Source organism: Pelodiscus sinensis, chromosome 9 (genome assembly GCF_049634645.1).
Source record: "Pelodiscus sinensis isolate JC-2024 chromosome 9, ASM4963464v1, whole genome shotgun sequence".
Classification (NCBI taxonomy): Eukaryota; Metazoa; Chordata; order Testudines; family Trionychidae; genus Pelodiscus; species Pelodiscus sinensis.
Window position 1 is genome coordinate 897435 of NC_134719.1, and position 23880 is coordinate 921314.

At 44.3% G+C, this 23880-nt stretch overlaps 1 protein-coding gene across 5 annotated transcripts in view; it reads right to left on the minus strand.

Moving 5' to 3' along the window:
* KIF2C (kinesin family member 2C) overlaps positions 1–23880 on the minus strand; it is a 38176-nt gene that overhangs the window by 2526 nt on the left and 11770 nt on the right. For 2 of the 5 annotated variants that reach the window (XM_075935817.1, XM_075935819.1), the window contains 16 exons: positions 22530–22652; positions 20288–20404; positions 18726–18826; positions 16297–16392; positions 14781–14835; positions 14533–14695; positions 14125–14215; positions 12720–12783; positions 11784–11875; positions 11396–11538; positions 9085–9289; positions 8450–8560; positions 7694–7761; positions 2389–2500; positions 1315–1437; positions 360–483 (listed from right to left, as the gene is read on the minus strand). In XM_075935817.1, coding sequence (XP_075791932.1) covers positions 360–483; positions 1315–1437; positions 2389–2500; positions 7694–7761; positions 8450–8560; positions 9085–9289; positions 11396–11538; positions 11784–11875; positions 12720–12783; positions 14125–14215; positions 14533–14695; positions 14781–14835; positions 16297–16392; positions 18726–18826; positions 20288–20404; positions 22530–22652 — 1788 coding nt within the window. Of the gene's footprint in view, positions 1–359; positions 484–1314; positions 1438–2388; positions 2501–7693; positions 7762–8449; positions 8561–9084; positions 9290–11395; positions 11539–11783; positions 11876–12719; positions 12784–14124; positions 14216–14532; positions 14696–14780; positions 14836–16296; positions 16393–18725; positions 18827–20287; positions 20405–22529; positions 22653–23644; positions 23693–23880 lie in introns of all 5 variants that reach the window. The other 3 variants (XM_075935815.1, XM_075935814.1, XM_075935818.1) reach the window with 3 other exon arrangements.

The following is a 23880-nucleotide window of genomic DNA, read 5'->3' on the forward strand; positions in this document are numbered from 1 at the left end:
CTATTCAGGGGGTGCCCACAGGTGGGAGCTACAGCAACAAAGCATTGAGAGGCATCCCGAGTTGCAGGGCTTGGTAGGACTGTAGCTCCGAGTTACAAGGATGTGTCTGTTCTAACGTGTTAGTGACTAGATGCCAGCCAGAACTGCTTACAGAAGCAGAGGCAACAGGACGCTGGTTTCCTTGGACAATCACCTTTGCTCTGCCCCACCCCAAGTGTAGGAAGAGGCTGAGTTGCATCCAGAAGGATCCCAGAATATCTCAGAAGGGGCAGTGACCTTTTCAGCCTGCATAAGAGCTCTGACTAACAGGGTGTTGAAGGTATGCCCTGATAGCATGCTTCGAAGGAGCCCCAGCTTACCTCCCATACTGATGAAGTTTCTTGATCCTTCCTTTATAAAGCATCTGGCTCTGTTCACAAATGTCTCCAGATCATAGTCTGGTTGCTCCGTCATTTCCAACAGGTCACCGAGTTCAGTCATTTTCTGGATTTGGAAAAGAGACATTGATTAGCAATTGGCTTTTTTCAGGTTTGGAATGTTTTCATGGCATCCCCTCTGCTTCTCAAGCACATCTGAGCTTCTGAAGCAGCCTACAGCCAATGTCAGCACCTACCATCTGAAGGCTGGAACAGTTGTAGGCCACAAACCAGTTTATATGGAGGCTGCACCTAGATTGGCATGATTTTCCAGAAATGCTTTTAACAGAAAACTTTTCCGTTAAAAGCATTTGCGGAACAGAGCGTCTAGATTGGCACGGACGCTTTTCCCCAAAAGCACTTTTTGCACAAAAGCGTCCGTGCCAATCTAGACGTGGTTTTGCGCAAAAGAGCCCTGATCGCCATTTTCGCGATCAGGGCTTTTTTGCGGAAAACAAATCTGAGCTGTCTACATTGGTCCTTTTGCGCAAAAGCTTTGTTTTTATTTGAGCCTTCCCCTTTACACATTTTAAGTTGGTTACTGTGCTACGCAGTTTTCATTTTGCATTTCTTTTGTTTTAGCTTTGCACAAAAGGGACTTTTGCCTGAACGGGAGCAGCATAGTAATTTCCGCAAGAAGCACTGAATTCTTACAGTAGGAAGTCAGCGCTTTTGCGGAAATTCAAGCGGCCAGTGTAGACAGCTGGCAAGTTTTTCCGGAAAAGCAGCCGATTTTCCGGAAAAACTGGCCAGTCTTGACACAGCCGGAGAGTCTGGGAACAACACGCTTTATCATTTCCCATGCGCATCACAAGCCCAGTTCCTACAACACCCAAGTATGGCAAGTTGATATCAATATGAAGATGACCACTTGGGCTCATCTGAATCTTCAGCATACCTGTCTCATTTCTCTAAGTTCTTCTACGGCCTTCTCCTCTAGCTCACTAATCCGAGTCATGGCTTCACAGAAACTGGACATATGGGGAGACACCTCTTCCTCCTCCTCCTCCTCCTTGAAGACCTAGTGTTCATGGGAAGAAAAATACTAAGTATAGAGAAATTGCATTTTGAGCCTCCAAGTTCTGTTCTCAAAACAGGTTCTTAGCTAGCTGCCTGCTTTTCAGTCTGGTGCTTAAAATAGTGTGTGTGTGTGGAGGGAGGGGGTTATCTTTGTTTTAAAATAGATATTGCACATTTAAATAATTCTGAAATGTAACCAATAATTTTAGACTTTGAAGTTTAGTTTGAAAGATTCTATAAATAAATTTGTCTATCCATTGATTGTGTGTACATTCCTAAATGGATACTATTATATTAACAAAAGTACACAGTAACAATAGATTTGCTTTTACACAGTAACCAAGTTCAGACATATATTTTAAAGAGATGTAATAACTCCAGTTGTATTCCATAAACTGTATATTAAGAAAAAAACCCAGCATAGCTGTTAGACCTGGCTTGTCTAAGCATCTTTAGAACATTCTGATAGTCAATTACATATTATCTTATTATATAAGTTAGTGTAGCTGACCAGTTTATAACTTATTTAAAAACCCACATATTTCCTTTGGCTGCCCAGGGATTTTTTTCCAACTGTGAACTAGTTTCCTGGTGTTTTTATTTGAGCCTTCCCCTTTACACATTTTAAGTTGGTTACTGTGCTACACAGTTTTCATTTTGCATTTCTTTTGTTTTAGTAACCTAAATTTATAAACAAAATAACTTATAAGGACCAAATCATTTGTAACAGAAGTTACGGTTTGTTTTTGTTTTCCCAGTTTTTAGCACAAATACGCCCATTTAGATGCTTTTGCAGTTTTGCTTCAAGACATTCATTTTTACCTTCATGTGCATTACTAACTTTTTGTAGCTTAGCAGGAACCCAACATGGTTAATTCGTCTCTGAAGTATATTTCATAACAAACTGAAGTGTGGGCAAGCCATTAATACACAGATCTACAATTCTACATACATCATGCTGAAGACTTGACTCTTCTTCACTGGTCTCCAGTTCTTCATTCTCTGTTTCCATACAGTTCTGTGCCTCACCATTCCCGCCACTGTGAGGACTCAGCTCCTTCACCCTGGACAGAAGGAAGATTATGTCCAAATCTGCTCTGCCCTCAAGGAAACAGTTACTTGGCAAGGGTCGCCTCAAATAGCTACTCCACGTCAATACCCAGTTCTGAGAAACGTGCCAGGCTAACAGCACTGACTGTCAGTGCATCACAGGGCAGACCCACAGCTAGCAACTGCTACTGAGGGGTGTTTTCGGGACCTAGGGCTAATCAAGCCATGATCTGTCAGACAAGCTGCCAAGGTGGATGGCAACATTGAAAACTGTCAGTTGACGTTTACATTGGGACTAACCAATCAAGGTTAACTGACCTCAAATGCTAAACAGTGAGTGGCACGTAAACAGAGGCTGGGACTTGAAAACGCAGCACTATACTAGCTGTAGGTTACCTGGCTTGGAAGGAGGGGGATGAATCCCCCACCAACTCCTTTTTTTCCCAGAACATTCATAATCTAAGAATGGGGCATTTGTAAATTATTCCAATAATCAATCAGTTTTTATGGGCCTGAGGTGGAAGCCTGAAAGGCAGAACTGCTTTTCCACTCCATGTTGAGAGTATCCACATTTAATTATTTCCTTAAAGAGCTTTAAAGCCACTTACCGCCATTAAAGCTGCCACGATCTAATCACATAACTATCCCCTCCCAGCCTGGTATGTGAGTGGGCACACCATTGGGACTAGGCAGCTGTAGTGTCGCCAGCAGTACACGGTGGCTGCATCTAGACTGGCAAGTTTTTCCGCAAAAGCAACTGATTTGTGCAAAAACTTGCCAGCTGTCTACACTGGTCGCTTGATTTTGCGCAAAAGCACTGACGTTCTACTGTCTGAAATCAGTGCTTCTTGCGCAAATGCTCTGACGTTCCTGTTCGGGCAAAAGCCCTTTTCCGGAAATGTTTTTGCGCAAGAGGGCCAGTGGAGACAGCTAAAAACTGTTTTGCGCAAAAGCGCCCCGATGGCGAAAATGGCGATCGGGGCTTTCTTGCGCAAAACCGCGTCTAGATTTTGCGGAAAAGCGTCCGTGCCAATCTAGATGCTCTTTTCCGGAAATGCTTTTAACGGAAAAACTTTTCCATTAAAAGCATTTGCGGAAAATCATGCCAGTCTAGACGTAGCAGGTATGAATGGAAAGAACAGCATTGCATTGGCATAAGGATACAGAACCAAGGGCGTGTCTATACTACTCAATCAAATCAGCTTCAGCTGCATTGTTTCGTGTCCACACTACTCTGCTCCCTCCCACTGGTGTGCATCCTTTCCAGGAGCACCTGCATTGATTTAAGAGGGGCAGTGGTGGAGCTCAGAGCCCAGTCAGCAGCCAGGCTCACAGCTGGAGCCCCACCACCTGCTCTGGGAGGGCAGTCTGAGCCCAGCAAAGTTCAAAGCAGGGATCCTGTAGCCTCTCTCATCAATTTCAGGGTTGCTTTAGGCTCAGAGCCTTAGTGGGTCACAGCTGAAGCAAGGCAGCAGGCTCCCTGCTGTGAAACTGAGGGCTACACCAGCCTGCCACCTCAGGGTTGGGGAGCAGGGATCCAGCTGTATTTCACTGTAGGGAGCCTACGCCACCCTCTGGTCAAATGTCATGGTTCCAGCTGTGAGCCCACTGCTGGAGAGCAGTGCTGTGAAATTGACAAGAATGACTGCCAGCCACCCACATAAACAATACACTGTCAACACACACTGCTCCCCTTCACAGCACTGACATAAGCACTGCACCTCTTGAGAAGGAAGAGTTAGTGTCAGTGTAGTTGGGCACTGATTATAGCAGATCTACATATATGAACTAGAGACAGCTCCCTTTGTAAAGGTTTTGATAACGAACAGCCTTTCAGGAGGTACTCGGGAAAGCTGTAAAAAGGAAGACTGCAGAGAAACAGAATCCTGTGGAGTCCAGGTGCCTCAGCTTTAACATCAGGCATATCCAAAAGTTACAAGTTCTGTATCACTAAGATTCTTCCCCCCTTGTGAATCCCCCCTTCTCTTCCCCAGTTTCATGGCGAGAAGGGACAATTATGATCTAGTCTGACCTGCAATGTAGCACAGGCCAGAGAGCTCCTCCAAAATAATGTCTGGAACAGATTTTTCTAGACGATCCAATTTTTATTTAAAACCGGCCAGCGATGGAGAAACCTACCATAACCCTTGGTAAATTGTTCCAATGGTTAATTACTCAGCAATAACGCAGGTACACTTACTCTGTCTGAAGGTGTCTAGCTTCAACTTCCAGCCACTGGATCATGGCAGACCCTTCCACGAAAGACTGGAGAGCCCAGTATTATTTTCCACTGTAGATACTTACAGTCTACTAAGTCAACCTTTAACCTTCTTTTTGTTAAACTAAATTGCTTTAAGTGATAGATTACAGTAGCTCAAAGGGGTAAGGAAAAATACCTTCAGCATCCTGAGGGCTCTGTTCTGAACCTCTCCATTTAAATGCCCTTTAATTGTCGGTATCAGAAACTGGACACACTATTGCACCTTCTTATCAAACTGGTGGGGGGCAGGGGAAACCTCGTCCCATCTGCTGTTGTGTTACTCAGTTTAATGACGTCCTTTTGTAACTCTGCAGTCAGCTTTGGACTTCACTATCATGAAGAATTTCCCTTTTTCCAGATAATGTATTAATGTTCAACACTACTTGTCCCAGAACAGATCCTTGAGGGGCTCTGCTGTTCACCTCTTTCCATTATGAAAACTGGCCATTTAGTCCTACCTTTTAACCAGTTACTGATCTACGAGAAGACCACACAGTACTGCACTGTACTTAAGAGCGTTTGGTGTGGGACCATGTCAAAGGGTTTCTGAAAGTCCATTTATTTAATTAACATATTTGTACCCTGCCCCTCAATTTAAAATATTCAAGGCAACTTACTTTAATATATATATATAAAAATTAAAATACGAGACACTATAACGTGCACTATAATGACTAGATCACCCTTTCCCACATACTTGTTGACACCTCCAAAAGAATTCTAATAGATTACAAAGAGAAATCGTGTCTCAGCATAGACTTAACTCTTCCTCACCATTTTGTGCTCATTTGTGTGTGACAATTCCATTCTTTACTCTAGATTGAGCCCATATGCTTGGTACTGCAGTTAGTCTCTAGCCTGTAGTTGATAAGACTCCAGAGGAGAGTCTGGCTGATTTAAGTGATAGCTTACATACCACAGTTAGTGGTCCCGCACTGGATATTTGAGTGCCTTCAGAATTCTTAGAGGAATGCCGTCTGGTCCTGATGGATTATTGTTAAATTTGCTTTAAAACCTTCTTTATTGGCACCTCAAGCTGGGGCAGTTTCTCAGATGTGTCAGCTAAAAAGAATGACTGATGGGGAATTCCCCCACTCCCATATTCCCTTTAGTGAAGGCTGATGTAAAGAATTCATTTAGCTTCTCTGCAAGAGTTGTCTTACCCAATTGCTCCGTTAGCACTTGGACTGGCCAACAAGCAGCCTTCCAAACAACTTTTTTTTTGCTGTTTGCGTTTTTATAGTTACTCTTCAAATTCTTTTTTGGCCTGCCTAATGTCACTCTTACCCTTGACTTGCCAGGGAGTTTTGGTCCTTCCGATTGAACTAAGTAAGATTTGACTTCCAAATATCCTCCAGAGAGACCAGTGGAAGGAGCAAGTTATCACCACATAAGACCACATCTGTGTCTTCCCCAAAATACTGAAGAAATGTTTCTTGAACATTGCCTCTTGTCCCTAATAATGCACAAGTCTTCCATTTCGTAATGGACCAATACCACTCAGGATTCTTTTTCTTTGTAATAGATTTTTACAGCTCCTTATTGGTCATGGGTTTCCCTTGTCGAAGATTGACAAGGTAATCAAAGCGATAGAGCTTCTAACGTGTTTTATATCATCAGCAGCTTTCCCTTTCTTCCATCTAGATTATATTTTATAACAGACTTCACTTCCCACCCAAACCAAATTGTTGTTTTTAAACCAGTACAACCTTCTTCCTTGCTTGTAGCTTTTGGCACATATAGTACAATGTTCTTAGAATGATTCCCAGTTATTCACCTTTTCCTGATTACATTCTTCCTCCCAGACGTTTTGGCTCATAATTGTTCCCAGCTTTGTGAAATTGGCCCCACTAAAGCATCAAGTGCATATATTACTGTTATGACTTCATTCTGCTTGCACATTATATATGTGATCCAAATGATCATGATTTTATCTGAGCTACCATTAACTTAATTCTGTCATCAGTTCCTCTTTACCTGTTAGGACTTTACACAGATGAGGTCAAATGCAGCATTGTTAAATTGCTCAGACTAGAGCGATGCAAGAATTAAATTAGTCAATGAACGGAGTGGGAGAGAAGACAGTCCAGGGGCTATGGTTAGACTGACTAGACCCCTGAGCTTAATTCCCTGCTCTACCACACATTTCCTGTGCGACCACAGGCAAGTCAGTCTCGGGGCCTCATTTTCTCTGCTGGGATATGTAAATAAGTCTGCAAAAAAAGTCCATTTACTCCCTCTGTTCATGGGTCACCTGTTTCTTCTCTAACGTGGCGCAGGAATACCACCACCAGAATAAGGTGTTCTGAAGGCAACTACATTAAAGACTGAGGTACTTGGGTTTTACTGTAACAATGGGAAGTATTTAAAGTTAGCATCAATACCACATGTGAACAAATCTGTGGGACAATATCTATGTTTAAAAGTCAGTAGCATACAGGACAGAAGTATTTTGATCAAGTCTGCTGTCAGCATTAATCACTAGCTACATCTCCCAGCCAAAGTCATCACTATATCTAATGCCAGAGCCAGCAATTGCAACTTTAACAAATTCCAAACATCTTAACACATGTATAGACGACACATCCCTTTAGGAGAGTTGGCATTAGTTTCAAGTGGATATTGAGAAGTTGGCTTTTATGCAACTACAAGAGGCAGAAGAGGGAACAAATCCATTTTTCCTTTCCAGATCACTTTTAAAGTGCAGTTCTAACCCAAAAGGCAGGAAGCCTATTAACCAATGATTCAAGGCAATCTTATTGGTGATTATGCCTAAGCCAGGAACCAGCCAAGTTGGCTTTCAACTGAGGGAGCAGATTTGACCTGGAGTCAGAAAACCAAGCAGCATTGAGAGTGAGTGACCTAAGACAGGCAACAAAAATGTTTGCTCAGGAGCTAGCGAGTCATGCAATGGGTGAAGAAATTCACAGGTGAGAAAGGCCCTTACCTGTCAGCATATCTCAGGGTGTTTAAGGTGTACTCACACGAACTCATGCCTGGGGAAATCATTGCAATCTGAGAACAAATGAAAGATAATAAGCGTATGTCAGTCTTGCTCACTGCTGCATGCTCTGCCTGGCGCCTCAGCCAAGCTGTTCAAAAGATTATTAAAACAAAGGTTCTCTAGAAAGCAGCTATTTCTAGAACATTGCACAGAGTTAATGGCTACAACAAGTCTGAGAACTATGAACTTGGTTTCTATTCCCAGTTCTGCCAGACTCACTTGGGCCTCTGAAAGAGCACTGATATGCTTGATAATGCGAAGTACTACATCAGTCCATGTTCATAGCAAGTGCAAATCACTCAAATTTACTTTGGCCCTGTTCCCAACTGTTATTCAGAATCAGGGATTTAACTCACAGTTCACTAACTTTTATCCCTCTAAAGCTACAGGATGGAGAGCTGGTTTCACTGCCTTTCAGGCTCATGTCTTTATAAAGCAGTATCTAAATCCTGAATGCAATGCCTTTCTGGCTCTTCAGCAGCCAAGAACCAGCTTTCAAAGGTAAGGAAAGTAAACACCTTTTCATCTGTGAAATGACCCACTTTGATCTGAAGTCAGACATATACGGCTACTGTGGTATCAATAAAGTCAATTGTCAGAGTTGGTCCGCACTAAGTATTATGAACCCCAAAGATGACACATAGAAGGAGGAAAATAAGAACATGCATTTTAAGGTTCCCATAAAGTATTTATACTTACCATGCAGGTCCTGGAGTTTGCCCCTATGAAAGAGTCTCTCAGGACCTGGGTCAGCTTGCTTTCCCTGAAAGGTGTATGAGATTTGTTCTGACCTAGCGCTCTGATGCATTCCTGCAGGGGTGGAAATAGATCCCATTAATGTAATGCCTGCCATCTTGCTTGGCAAGCCGCCACAGAACAGCTCCAGAAACTAGCTATTAATAAGCTAGTGTAGTAGCACCTAGGACTCAAACAGGGTCAAGACCACATTCTGCTAGGTGCTGTGTAGACACAAAGGAAGCTATGGCCCCTGCCTCAGAGCTGCTAGTTAGACTCTTATAGCAACTCTTTAGGATTAGCCAAGTGCTTGGGTTTTTATATATGCTACTTGGGTAGAGCGCAGAGAATTGTTTCAGCAGTCTCAGGCTGACAAGGTATAAGCTGTTAGGCTGACAAGGGTTGTGAATGGAAAAAAGTGCAGCATAACTTTCAAAGTACAGAGCTGGGCTCCATGGAGGGTTGTACATTTATAAAGTGTGGATGAGAGCATCCTGTAAGACCAGCCCTGCATTACAAGGAAGATGAACTAGACAATTCAATAGGCCATTCCTGTCCAACTTTGCTGATTAACTTGGCGTTGTTCTGAGTTACTCTACCTTCAAAGCCAAAAGGCTCTTGTTTATTTCTGCCCCTTCCATGCGCGTCTGCCGATCAGCACTAGAAGTGTCTGCACCTCTCTCATTTCCAGCTAAGTCTACCAAGGAAAATTTCCCATGCAGTTTCCCTCTTCTGCGGAGCAGGATTTGGAAGCAGGCATGTGACCGAGAGGAACTAGAGTTTGCAAAGGTCTGTCCAGAAGTCCTATAGCAGAGATATGGATGAAGTTAAGATGTAACAAAGCACCCTTCTTGCATAGTGCTAGGGAGCTAACCATGAACATCCGTAAGCTATTCACAAGTGAAAGCTGTAGAAAGTCTAGTTTACCTGCTTGGTTTTATTAAACAAAAACCACACACCAACAAACTAAAACCCAACAAACTTTTGACACATTCATATAATTTAAAAAGTCATTTCATTATTCCAACAGCTTGATTTAATCAAGCCGCCCTTCCCCGCTATACTCCTTTGCGGACACTTCCATTCCCGGTTGCGCTTTGAGCCTCAAATCAAACATATCTGTAAGGAGACTCCAAAGCTCTATTTGGAAGCCATCACTAGTACAAAGGAATGTTTTTCCTGATTGCATGGAGAGCAATGCTTCAGAAAGGAGCTGGGGCTGGGGGTAAGCTAGCAACAGGAAATGTATCAGCACCTGTGCCTCAGAAGTCTGACCCTGATGTTTTGTAGCTTGAGTGTTCACTACCAGCAGCTAGAGATGTCTCAGGATCAGCTTTCCTAGACAGAATGCCCATGTACACTCCAATTCCTTACAGATATGCTATGGTCGGTATCATTCTAGGCATCTCTTGAAGCCCTATACCCCACATTCAGTTTCTCTACCATTTATATCCTAGAGTAGACCACATGCCATGCCATATCATTAGGGCCCCCTACCAAATTCATGATCCAGTCAGACCAAGGATTTTAAAAGCATGATTTCAGCTATTTAAATCTGAAATTTCACAGTCTTGTAATTCTAGGGGTCCTGACCAAAAAGGGACTTGTGGGGACCCCACAGTTACTGTAAGAGGGGTTGTGGAATTGCTACCCATACTTCTGTGCTGCTGCTGCAGTGCCCCTGCCTTCAGAGCTAGGCAGCTGAAGAGTGGTGGCTGCTGACTGGGATCCCAGCTCTAAAGGCAGAGCCACCGCCAGCAGCAGAGTAGTAGGATGGCACAATATTGCTGCCCTTACTTCTGTGCTACTTCCTGCAGAACTGGGCTCAGTCAGCAGCTTCCACTCTGGCCACCCACCTCTGGAAACAGCAGTGTAGAAATAAGGATGCTATGACAACATATTGCCAGCAATACTTCTGTGCTGCTGCTGGCCAGGTGCCCAGCTCTGAAGATAGCACTCAGCCAACAGCTGCCATTTTCCAGCTGCCCAGCTCTGAAGGCAGCACAGAAGTGTTAATACTGCGATTCCCTAAAATAACCTCTTGGGGAGCCAAGAAGGTAGAAGGTATGGATTCTATGCCATGCATGGGGCACGGAATCCATACCTTCTGCAAATTTCTCCGCTTCCCCACAGAAAAAATAAAATAAAAAAAAAATCTGTGAGGAACACATGCCCCATCCCAACAGCTCAGGTACTGGCTGGACTTATTTGTGTGCATCCCTGGAGAGATGGAATGGGGGCAAAGCACCTGCCTGCACGTGATGAGACAGGCGGACAGACACTTTGTCTACACTGGCAATTGAGCGACAAAGCTTTTGTCCTTCAGAGGTGCTTAACCACCCCCAATCTCCTCCCATGACAAAAGCTTTGCCCTGGCAAGTACTGAAGTCAGGCAGTGAACACACTGTTGGACAAAAAACTTCCACCTTCTAAGCACAGCGTTTCCTCTATCAGCAGGAGCGCTCTCCAAGCTCTATTTACACTAGGGGTATGACTACAATACCACGTTGTGTCATCAAAACCTGCACCATGCTGTCAACACCGGTTTTCAACTCTTGTCCAGAACAGCATTCAGGACTTCTGATTTGTGTGACCAGCAGTTAGTCTACAGCCCTTGCCTCCCACTCAGACCCCTTGTGGGGCACACTTCCTGCGCTTCTGGTAACCAGATAAAACCTATCAAGGTCACTAATGTTATGTATGAGCTAGTCTCTGTTTCCCCATCTCTGACACTTGGGCTACTGCTGATTTGCTTCCTCGGGGTGATGAAGCATGTGCTTGTTATTGGGGGACAATGTTCATTGCCCCTAATTTTAAACCTGGCTACAGCTGTCCTTTAAGGGGTGTAATAGGAAACAAAGGCTAGAAAGCTAAAAACCATTAAGGATGCAGAAGTGCAGGAGGACAAACCTGCAGGCACTGCCCATCTCAATCATTCTGATCACATCTTCAGCACAGCTGACTTGTCTCTCTTGAAGACCAACTACTTGGACCTGCTGCTTTCCATCCTCAAGCACTCGGAGCTTTGCCTTCTTATTCAAGAGATCAAATACCTGCATTTGCGCAGAGAATGGAGATGCACAAGTAAAGAACCATCCCCGACACCTCTTTCACACAGTTTCCCCATGCAAAGGAAAGGTACCTAGCATGGAATTATGCATACCAGAAACGCATGCCCCAAACTTTCTAACTCCAAAGGAGCAAAGGCCCCATGGTTCAACAGTGATGTGAGGATGGCTAAAGTTATACCATGTATCAAATGCAGAGTCTAATCTTAGGCTAAAAATCAAGATCTCACCTTTCCATTATATATTTCAAAGAATGTCACATAGACCTCGAGGTCTTGATTCCTATACCTGGGCTGGCTCTGAAGGAGGAAGACATCTCGTGCTGATGAGGAAAAGAGGGGTAAAAACATGACTTAGTTAGATTTAGAATAATTTCAGCTGCCTTTGTGTCCCTTCCAAAATGTGTCAGAGGCAGTTCTCTCTAGTAGCTGGACTGACAATTGCCCCAGACAGATAGCGCGGATATCTGCACAGCAAAACATTTCCAACTGAATGGGATTTGAGCAGCATCCTCATGAAGACTGAAAAGTGAAAGGGATCATGGGAGCTGCTACTTCTGAAGCAATCAGTGAACAGTGATGTTATTTTCTGACACTTAATACAGACCGACAAGTTTAAACTTTTCATAACATCACAATCCTCTAACTTTGAATCATATGTAAAGAGTATTAATTGTTATTCTTACATAAGGAGACTTGCAGGCAGAATTCAGAAAAGAGGAAGATTCTAGTTTTGAAACAGTCCAAAAGCAAGCCCAACTTCTTCCCCCCCTTATCCTGAAGAAGTTTAGCATCAGGGTGAAGCTAGTACTAATTTCTTAGGAGCCAACGATTCCCCCAGACACATTAAACAGCACAGAGCATGCACCTCTGCTTCAGTTTGTTTTGATTAATTTTTTACTCTGAAAAGAGTTACTGTGAATACCATTAGACTCAACATAGTTTTGGGTTATATCTACATTTTGTGATTTATATAAAATATTACAACCAAATGTATCACTTATTAAGCACAACACATGATAAATCAGGAGTTAGGAATTCTTTAAATGTTTATTTTAAAGTTCTTGATGAAGGCCTTATGGACCTCACTATATAGGTGAGAAGTTACTGAAGTCTTAAGGAAAAATACTGTACACAACTGATTTAAAAACCTAAAAGTCAACTTACATGCAAAAGCATATATCCCCTTTGAGACATTCTGAGTTTTCCCGGAGAAGTCTCCTCCCATAGTCTATTAAAAAAAAATCATACAAGCCATTATAGTGGTACAATCCAAGCAAGTCAGGCTATCACTCAACTGTAGTGCCAACAATATTCTAGGAAAAAAGTCAAACAGATAGATCTCAATGAACTATCCTTCCATGGTGCTATGCAATGTAACTCAGGACAAAGTTACAGATTGATGTAACTGTGCTAACTCCTTCGGAGTGTTTGGAACTAGTCAGTGTAACAGCTACATTTTCCCAGCACCTAAGACACCAGTTATCAAACTCTGGATTGAGACTCTAAATTGGGGATCTTTCAAACTTGCAAGAAAAGGACACTAAGGGGGAGTGTCCACAGCTTCACTCGACGTGGGGGCAACGTATTAGGCTATTCTGGCCAGTGACTTGCGAGGACTGAAATTCAGACTTCGTTTCCAGTAATAGGGAAGTTACAGGGAAAAGAAACCAGTTCTAGCTACTGAAATGCAGTGCCATGTTTGCTATAGGCCGGGGTTCTCAAACTTTATTGCACTGTGGCACCCCTCCACACACACTTCTGACAAAATTACTGAACTATATGACCACAGGGAGAGCAAGATGGGTCTGAAGCCCAAGCTGCATCACCCTGGGTGTGAAGGGAGCTCGGGTTTCAGCCCTTGGTCTCAGCAAATCTACTGCTGACCCACAGTTTGAGATCAGCGATTCCAGGCACAAGTGTCCACACTTGCAAGGTCTCCCCAGCCTAACAGCTGGTGTGATGGCAGCAATGACCCAGGCTCAGAGTGATGTCAAAACATCAGCAGAAAGCCTGCTGTGGAAAAGCAAAGTTTAAGTACCTTCATTGCTGTAAGTGAGATCTGCCCCCTCCACAAGTAATGTCCAGAACAGGGGCTTCCATGTATGAGAAGAGGCTTATTCTTGTAAGAGAACAAAGGGTTTCTGAACTCTTCAGAAGTAGGAGACAAATAATCCTTTCACCTCCTGAGGCGGCGGCTAGTTCCCTACATCCCAGGCTCGTGAACTGAGGCAGAGAGATTGAGACTTGCCTGAAGTTAGTGACAGAGCCAGGATTACAATCAGCAGTGCCTGGTCCTGCTCTTCAGCCACTACATAACGTTGCCAGAGTCAGCCTCATTACTTTCTCTGCAACACCGAAAGGAAGCAGCCATTCACTTGCACTGCAGGTTTAATGGTTACCAGCTCATCTTCTGCTAAGGTGAGGGACCTCTCCCCATTACCATTTCAGAGGACAATTTAAAACCCAAGACCCAATTGCTGGATGAAAGATTATCTTAAAATATCCAAAAGCACTTCGCTCCATTTATCTGAACTGAGACAGCCAAGGCCTTTAGAAAACAGCCACTTACATGTGTTTTGCCGCTGCCTGTTTGGCCATACGCAAAACATGTAGCCTTTCCACCCTCAAAGATGGTCTGTACAAGAGGCCTCGCAGTGAACCTAGGAATTCAAAAGTATAAAAAAAATTAAGCACAAAGAAAGGGAACCGATTCCTCACTAGCCAAGCCTTGGCATTCACGATCACTTGTACTTTAAATAATTGCCAGAAACCCCAACGCATGGAAGCGGATCCAGTAGTAAGTATTAAGATCAGACAAACTAAATTAAGGGAGCCTGTTCAATGTTTCACAGTCCCCTGGTTTCTGCCCAAACCAAGTATGGTTAGCTGTATTGTACAATATTATCTCTTTTACTAAGACAGTAATCCCTGTACATTTTTATTCTGATCATGTTAATCCTGTAAGAAGATCAATTACCTATAAACCACCTCATTGGAAGCAGTTTCATCAAATGAAAAATCAAATCTAAACGCCTGGGTCTCAAGGTATTTTGTTAGGTCCACTTTCAACTTCGGCTCATGCACCAGCAGGACACACTTGCTGGGAACTGTAATCACATCACATTCCTTCTTGTGAAGTTCTGTGGATGGAAAAATACTTTTGTAACATGAATGACAAATGTCAAGTTGGCCTCCGCGTCCGGGCTAACTTAGTAGCACACTTACCTTGCTTATTTAAGGGACGCTTCCTTACACAGACGCAGATCCTGTGCTCTTCCATCTTGAAGAGAAGAAGTTAGGGTAAGACTGAATGCTGAGTATCACTATCCCCCTCCAAAACCTGTGCTAATCAGCGGTGCAGTAGGGGCTGTAAGAATGCAAGGGCCTGGGCTACATTCAGTTGACGTAAGCCAATTTACACAGACCTAATTACATCAGCGTATGCAATACAACCTCACTCCCACCCACGTAAATGCCTATTACACTGACACGAGGGACATAGGGCTTTTGTCGGTGTAGCTAGGGCAACACAGAGTCCCTGTAGCTATGTGCTACTTACATCTATTGGCAGCCATTCTTGTCAATTTCATCACTCCAGGCTCCCCTGACAGGCTGCTGCCTGGTCTCTGCTCCAAGCTAGACTGCCAGCCAGGCTCAGGCTGCTGCCTGGGCTCCCAATAGGGGCCCTCCTGCCACAGCAGGCTTCCCGGCTCCTTGCCAGGAGCATTGCAACCAAGGAACAGGACACCTGGTAGGATCTTCCCCCCAGGAGCCTACCTGCTGCCCAGGTTCTCAGCCCCCACTCCCCACCAGGAGGAAAGCTGACCCCAGCAGGGAGTACTGCAGTAGGAGTTTTGGTCCCCAGTACAGCTCAGAGCTGAGAAGCCTACTGTGGCTGCCCATTCCTGCCAGGGAGGTGCAGGCTGAGGTGACAGCCCTGAGTCAGTCTCCCATGATGCCTAAGTCAGTGGAAGCGTTCTGGTGAGAGCGCACACCAACAGAAAGAGGACAGCATGGATACGAACCACCGCAGCAATTACTACAGTGGCTGCAAGTCAACGCAACATAGGTCAACTTCAGCTTACACTGTAGGCATGCCCAAAGTCACCATCATTTCCTGCTCACTGCATCAAGGTGAGGACTCTCCCAAACTAAAAGACCCCATTCTACATGCATCTTTTGGCTCAGCCAGTGGTGTATTTAAAGAATTTGTAGATTGGACAAATCCCTCTTCTGCAGTTTGGAGGCATTTCCAACAAAAACACTACTTATTTATCAGCTTCCTCATGTTAGAAGCCCTTGACTGAGATGCCCAGAATTTGGAGCATGAATCAGCAGCTAGCAAGTTACATGTTACTTTTCTGGACTCAAGTTGTGTGTCTGACTGGTCAGAGTAAGATTCCCCCCATGACTAGACTGGTACTTCAGTTATCCTGGAGTTTAATGTAGTCTTAACTGTAGAGAAGGCAGCATCCACCAACACCTTCACAGTTTGTTCTGTGAATCTGCTTTGACGTTACTCCTAACATTTAGTCTACATTTCCATGATGTAGTGTAAGCTCCACACTAAGCCATGATGTGGCACTGTCCCTGCTTATCTGAACCTACACAGAGTTAAACTAGACAAGTGAGGTATTTCTGGTTACATCCCTAATGAAGACAATCAAAGCACCAGTTAGAGTTCAAAGAGTGAAAAATCAAAGGTGATATTAGTACATTGTGATTCCAAATATTTACTTACTGGGTCATTCATAGATATTGGTTGGCAGTCTAAAGTAGCTCTGAATTCCTTGATCATCCGTGCAAACTCCCAATTTGGACAAGTACTATCATACTCCTGCAAGGCAATGGCAGGCATTAGCATACTTATCAGCTTTAGCAAAACAACCAAAAAAAGGTGCTGCCGCCGAGTGCAAAGGACACTTGTCTATATGCAGCTAAAGAACTCAATGTTATTACTCAGCCCTCATGCTGCAAAGACATGTGAAAGACTGGATCTAGAAATAACCTGAGGGAAGGATTAGTACTCTAATCTCATTTTATTTGGAAGGGGGAATCTTCCTACACAGCAGGAAGCACAGAGCTGAAGGAGTTTCCAGTATTCATTTCAACAGAAGCACACCACCTCTCTACCCATCCATTGTTTCCTCCCACCTACACACCACCCCTGTATTTCTCCATTTGTACCCCAATTCCCTCCCTCCCCCAGTACCAAATTTGTGTGCTGTGGCTGTACAGTAGCACCTCAATCAAACTGGGAAGTTTACACTGACTGCCAGTGTTTCAAGACCATTGACAATGCAGAACAGTAAGAGCATTAACATTTAAGCATGGTAAATTCCTCCCTGGAGTAGAAAGATAATACTGCTGCATTATGTCTGCAGTCCATGATGCAAATTCACATGACAGAGAAGAGGTGATAACATTCAGTAGTAATCTAGGATTGTCTGTGGCCCAATTACTGAGTTATCAGCTCATAGTTAACCATTTGAACAGCAGCTGACCCCACCATTTGTCAATGAGTTTTGGTATTTGCAGTTGTTGCCACTTTTCCATTGCTCGTGTCCAATCATTTATGCTTAGTTCAGTTACCAGAAAAGTGATTAAATCAGTTTCATTAAACACTGATAGTTTCAAGAACTGCATGTTCAGTTCTGGGCTTCATGAAAGAGGAACAAACAGGAGAAAGTCCAGAGGAAAACAACAAAAGTGATTAAAGGTGTAGGCTCCATTTTTCAATAAGGAAAGATTCAACAGACCCAGCATTGTCAGTGTGAAAGAGGAGAAAGGGGAACATGACAGTCTTCAAGTACATACAAGGCGGTTATGGAAAGGAGAGGGTTTGTTCTTCATGTCCGCTGAGGAGAGGATAAGTAGTAATGGGCGTCAGTTGAAGCAAAGAATTTAGACATTAGGAAAACCTGACTGCAAAGGTAATTAAGCCATAGGACAAATTACTGAGGGAGGTTGCGGAATCTCCCTCACTTGAAGTTTTTAACAGCAGGTTAGACTGGGATGAGCAATAATTTTTGATGGGGGGGGGGCGTTCCAAGATTTTGGAAAGTGGTCAAGAAATGCACTTTCCTGTGGAGTTGGTGCGGAGTCTGGGATGGGGGTTGAGTGAAGACAAGCGCTCAGGGTAGAGACCTAGGGTGCAGGAGATGGTGTGGGGGAAGAGAGATTGAGTGAGGGAGGGGGTTGTGACCTGGGTAATTGGATGTAGGGTTGGAGAGAGGGTATGGGTGCAGTAGAGGATTCTGGCCTGGGAAAGGAGCGTAAGAGGAGTTGTAAGGTCTGGGAAGGAGTTATGATCATGGGAGAAGGGGGTGTAGAAGGTTTGGGAGGGAGTTGACACCTGGTTTTGGGCAGGGGGGAGTGCAGGGGGTTTGGGAAGTGACCTGAGGCAGGAGGAGGTGATGATCTAGGGGCAGGGAGTTGGGATGCAAGGGGGGGATGCCAGAGGCAGGCTCTGTCTGGGAGGCACTCACTTAGGCGTTTCCCAGCCAGCAGCCCTGAAAGATCCCAAGGCAAGGTGCCTGCCTGCCACAGTCCCAGCACTGCCCTCGCCCCAAGCACAATCTCTCAACTATTATTGGCTAGCGCTGAGAAACAGTGATGGGGCAGGGACAGCAGATGAAGCCTCCTTCTCTCCCTGGGGTCCAGAGCAGAGAGCAGTCAGTCCCTTCAAGTGGCATGAGGCTGCTCTGGGCCTCAAGGTCCCAGCAGGGCAGATGATGGGCCACACCTTTCCCACCCCTGTATTAGAGGTTTGTCTATCAGGGATTGTCTAATATTTAGTCCTATTTCAGTGCAGGGAGCTGGACTAGGCGACCTACCAAGGTCCCCTTCCGGTTCTACATTTCTACAATTCAGTTGGAAGAGGCATTTCTGAATAATAGAGCAAGTGTGGGATTTAAAAGCCTCCAACTGTAGCAACTATTACCCAGGAGACCCCTAAACAAATTCAGTCTGGAGAGAAGAGTCAGGTTTTGTTTACGTCTTTATACAGGATTTTGTTTTAATGTCCATGTGGTGCAAACAGAAACCAAACACTGCACACATCAGTCCAGAATGGTGTCTGACTATTCTGAACACGCTGTCCTATAACATTTCTCCTTCTCAGAGTTTAGTCTATGGAACCGAAGGTTATTCCTGGATCAAATTCTGTACCTGTGCCCGTTTTGTTCTGATCTCACTTATCTGGGCTCTCTTCTCTTCCCTTTTGTTTTTCATTTTCTCCATCTCTTTCACGATATTAGATTTCCTCCGAACTGAAAAAAGCAAGACATTAACTTCACTTATGGGAAATGCTTACCAAAAACATGTGTCCTTTAAACCAAATAATTTACTGATCTACCCCTTCCCTTCCTAAGCACACACAAAACCTGCTTTTGTACAAACTAGAGTATCATGACCTAGAGTACTGTTCTGGACCCTTAGTTGTGTCCTGTGGTTGCGACAATCCAGGTACAGATATTACAGGGGTCTGAACTCCAAGGAGTTAGTAACTGAATCAACTGGTTTGGTGTACAAGATTGTTGTGAAGTATAGTCTTATGAAAGCTTGTTGTGATCTGAACTTGATGGTCGCTAGGAGAGGTGTATATTGACTACGGTTATTAATCTATGTACATAACACACTTTTGTGCTCATGAATTCCACTACAATTTCAAATATATTGCAGACCAAGCAGGGATCCCATTGATCCAGGCGTTTAGACAAAACTAGACAAGTGAAGATCCACTATACAGCTTAAGAAGAGAAACAGTGAACCATTGCAGTCATTGGGAAAACTCTGAAATGCCCATTACCAACTGGAAGGAATTTCCCATGCTCTGAATAACCATGATCTGAGAGGAAAAAAGACTGCAAGCCTTGTTAAAGAGGAAGGTGCTTGAGGACAGAAGGCTTCAGCAACGGAGGGGCAGACTATGAGGGAAGCGGTCCATGAAACACTAGATTCCCTTGAGGGAAGGTTGGGTGGAAACACTGCATTAGCAAAGGGAATTTATCCAATACAGACACAGCCTGAAGTTACATCTATATGTATTTTGTACAACGCCAGTTTGCCTTTCCTGATTAGGTCACCTGTGATTTTTTTTTAAAATCAAATGAATGTTATTTTTACTTCTAGCATATCTGTGCAGTGCAAAAGCCCAAGCAAACAGATAACGGAGGGCTGTTCACATTTTGGGGGGAGGGAGGGGGCTGACAAGCAGAGGGGAAATCAGAGTTACAGAACTTAGGGTATACTTGAGACTGTTGGGGTCCCCCAGCAAGGAGTAACGAGGCTAGTGGAATCCAGGTGAGAACTTTATGCTTGTGGGCTGCTTACTAGCATCAGCGCTCCAAGCCATAGCAGCACAGCAGAAAGGCACCTAAAGTTAAAAGGCAGGAAGACACCTTACTGGTGTGGGCAATTCCTCTCGCCCCAAACAGTCAGTGACCAGTGGTTTGACAGAGCATAGCTAGCTGCTACTGAAGCTACTTAGAAAGCCACTGACTTGTTATTCTGGGGGCAAAGCCAGTCCTGCCAAGCAGATCTAGTTGTAGATCAAAACTGTACCATATTTAAATTGCAAGTCACCAGGATGTTTGCTTTTGCTACTAAGCCACCTTCCAGGAAGTCATATGAAACCTCTGACCCACTGGGGAAGTAATTTTGACCAATGTTGCTTAGAAATGCAATGCTGGCCAATGAGCCAGCCAGCCCTCAGACAGTAGTTCCTCTACCTGGATTTGCTGAAGAGCTGCTTCGGATAGATGGGTGTTCCTCTAGAACTTCATGTACATTGGTCAGTGAGGATTCTGTAACACAAGCTGGTCTGGTCGTTCGGGCTCGGCCAGCTGCTGAAAGGAAGCAGGTCAATGAAACGGTATCTATCAGACCTTAGACATGAGGGAGAACAGCCTTCTGATTTGCAGGACCCCAAGACAACAGTAGCGGGGAAGGAGAGGAGTCCGTGCCTGCAGCTGTCAAGGGCTCTGTGCCCCCAGCCCTCCCTGAAGGGTACCGGGGGGATGGGAGGATTGGGCAGTGCCAGACCATGGAGGAAAGTGGTGCCCCCAGCAAGCCCCTTTCACTTGCCTGGTGATTGTCTCTTTTCTGCATGGTTTTATGCGTCTCCATATGAAACTGGAGAATGAGGGTTCACCCCCTCAGCATAATCAAACCTGTACCTTGCTTTATGTTATAAGAGGAAGCTCTTTACTAAATTCAGTGATCCTAGTTCTTATCATCTAGGAGGAGTTTTTGAACAGACAGACGGATGGGGAGACAGACACACTTGCTCAAACTCTCTCCAATAGACAGATTAGAGCAGAGTTCTGCAATATTCTGTGGTTGTACTAAACACAGCCTTAGCTTTATTCTCATTTGGGTGCACTATGGTACTGCCAACTATATGATCAGTTCTTTGCATGAATAGGATTCAAGATAGTTACCTAAATTCTTAACTATGGGACTGAACATTACTGCAGTGAAGATATCTATGCACTGTGCCTTAGCTTCTGCATTTAACATCATTGCTTACCTGTCCAGCCTTATATTTATAGATTTTTGCCCTGATTTCTTTTAAAACATTCAAGGTTTGCTCAGTTTCAGAACTGCAGGCCAAGTACGTAGTTACACATAAGGTTGTTTAAATTCATGAAGTAGGCAGGTTTGTTTTGTGTTAAAGTCAGGCACAAGTGCTTCTCACTGCACACCAACCTACCAACCTCTCCTATGCACGTAAGTGGTCTTAAGAGGCAGCATTAACTCATGTAAAGGCTTAAATTTGACACACAAGATGGGGGAGGTAATCTCTTTTCATGGACCAACTTCAGTTGGCAAGAGATATTGCCTCCCCCATCTTGTGTCGCCCCCCCCCCCATCACCACTCAGCTCCAGCACCAGCACCAGCACCAGCCCCCCTGCTGCCAGGGCTTCTCTGGAGCTCCCCACAAGTTGCCAACACATCCACTGTACTGCTGGCCTCACCACCACAAGCCGTGGCGAGTAGATTGTAACCCGGAAGATCTGGGTTCGGGCGATCTGCGCATGTGCAGATTGCCAGACAGCACGGCTGGCAAGCGGGGCTCGTGACGGTTCAGTGAGCCCTGCTCATTTGCATACCTAATGAGTCACCATTTTTGCAGAAGAGGCTCTAGCGCCAGAAGGAGCTGTCTACATTGCCCTTTCTTACACAAGCAAACCCTCTTGCACATGCTGTTATTCCTGAAAATAATCAGCGTAGCGGCATTGTGCAAGAGATGTTTTCTTGCGCAAGAAGGGGCAGTGTAGACAGCTCCTTCTGGCAGAAGAGCCCCCTCTGCAAAAATGGCGGCTCATTAGGTATGCAAATGAGGCTCGGCAATATTCCATGCTTAACCTCATTTGCATATTTCTCACACAAGAAGCCACAAGTGTAAACTCTGGGATAGGAAGGCTGTGTCATGTATGCTATCGTGCACGGTTAAACAGATGTCAGACACTCATGGTGGATTAAGTCTTCTAGTTTGTTCAACATCAACAGAATTTCTAAAGCGATTTGAGATCCCTCTTCGAGGTCCTAGATAAAATGCACCATCACCATCATGACCCATTGCGATCTATTCCCTTGTTTAAAAAAAAAAAAAAAATGGGTGGGGAACCCAGCTTCCCTTGATCTATCCTGCAGCAAAACTCATGCTCCAACCACATGGCAAGTCTTTGAGCCTTGGTTGTGAGAGATTTTTTCACCTTCTCATTTAGGGGCCAGATCAATAAGGGGGTTTTGTTTGTTTTTGCTTCTCCCTTGTGTGTGGCTCCCCAACTGATTTTTATATTGGTCAGTTGTCCCCTCGGTCCACCCAAAAAAAGGTTTCCCCAAACCCTGGCTTAAAAGACAACGACATTCTGGTCTGTTCCTTCTGCTTTAACGGTCGGTACATTCTGAAACCTAAGACACCAAGCTCATTTGAATTACATTTTACTGGGCTTGTCTCTACTCACCAGGCACTGTGGAATGGTTTCTTGTTTGTGTAGAAGTGGAGGGATCTACCTCCATCTCATTCTCTTGGAGGCTGCCCTGGGATTCTGTGATAACAGACATCCGGGTAGAACGGCTACGTAACACTTAGGAAACAAAGAACTCGAAGTTAGTATGAGCACTGACAACAGCAGGCCAGTTTCTTCGAGAGATCAATGTGCGCACAAAAGTACAGAAAAAGCGGCAAAGAAGCCTGGTGAAAAACTATTCAGAGCAGCATCTTGGAACCGTTAAAGAAGTTTAGGGTGAGGCAGGGTACTAGGAAGTTAGTTTGGTGAAAGAGTTCCTGAAAAATGCCAGTAGTGCAAGATAAATTGTTCACTCCAGATTTGCAATTCCAATTCATTCCTTCTCCTATTCCACTTAAAATTAATGAATCCCGATTCTCTTTCAATTAATGCTTAAGTTCCTGAGCTCCCATTCTTGATAGGAATCAGAAGGCTCATCTTCATGCCTTGTGGTTACTGGATCAGCCAGCCTTGTTAAAGGTGGCATAAATCCAGTGACTGTTCGAAAGAAATTTCCCTTAGTCCACACATCACATCTTCATTAAAGTCTCTAGGAGACATCCAAAGACAGCATAAACACGGAGATCACTTCCTTGTCATCACTGTCTCCCCAAGTGAGGGTTGAGGAGGTATCATGCCCGTCACCATGGCACACAAGTACAGTTAGAGCCAGTGTAGGAAACTTCCACCGATACTAAATGCATTTAAAAGCTAGGATTATGGCACCTCAAAAATTCCCATGCAAGCTGCAAGGGAATTAGTGTCTTATCAGTCTCACATTTAAATATCTCTTGCTTTAAGATATTGGCCAGCTTCTTACTTGAAAAAATTCTTTTAGAGCTTTTATGCCATTGCTACTCCACCCAAATAGTTTAAAATGGGCCTTTTTTGTGAAGAAAGCAAATCTGACATGAAAGATTTGGAGTGCAGGTAAAGCAAGAAGTATTCACATGTGAAAACAAGATGTCTGTTGCACACCAAGTGTTTATTACAACTGTGGATAAACCCTATGCACAGGAATAGTAATTGTGCCCATGACATGCAGGACAGTTCACACCAGAATTCTGTACCTGGAAGCTGCTGCTCTGGTAGAGAAACATGAGGTGTCACTGTTGCCACTTTAGGGACAAAAGAGAATTGTACTTTCATTATGCTTGGAGAAGGAATTAAAACATGTCCTGTGTGAAGTGTAAATATTCAAACCTGAGCTCACCAGAAACGCTCAGTGTCTAATACTCTGATCACTTCATTCCAGAAAGAAATGGCATGCAGTATGGGGACACCACTGCTCCCTCACATGACAGAA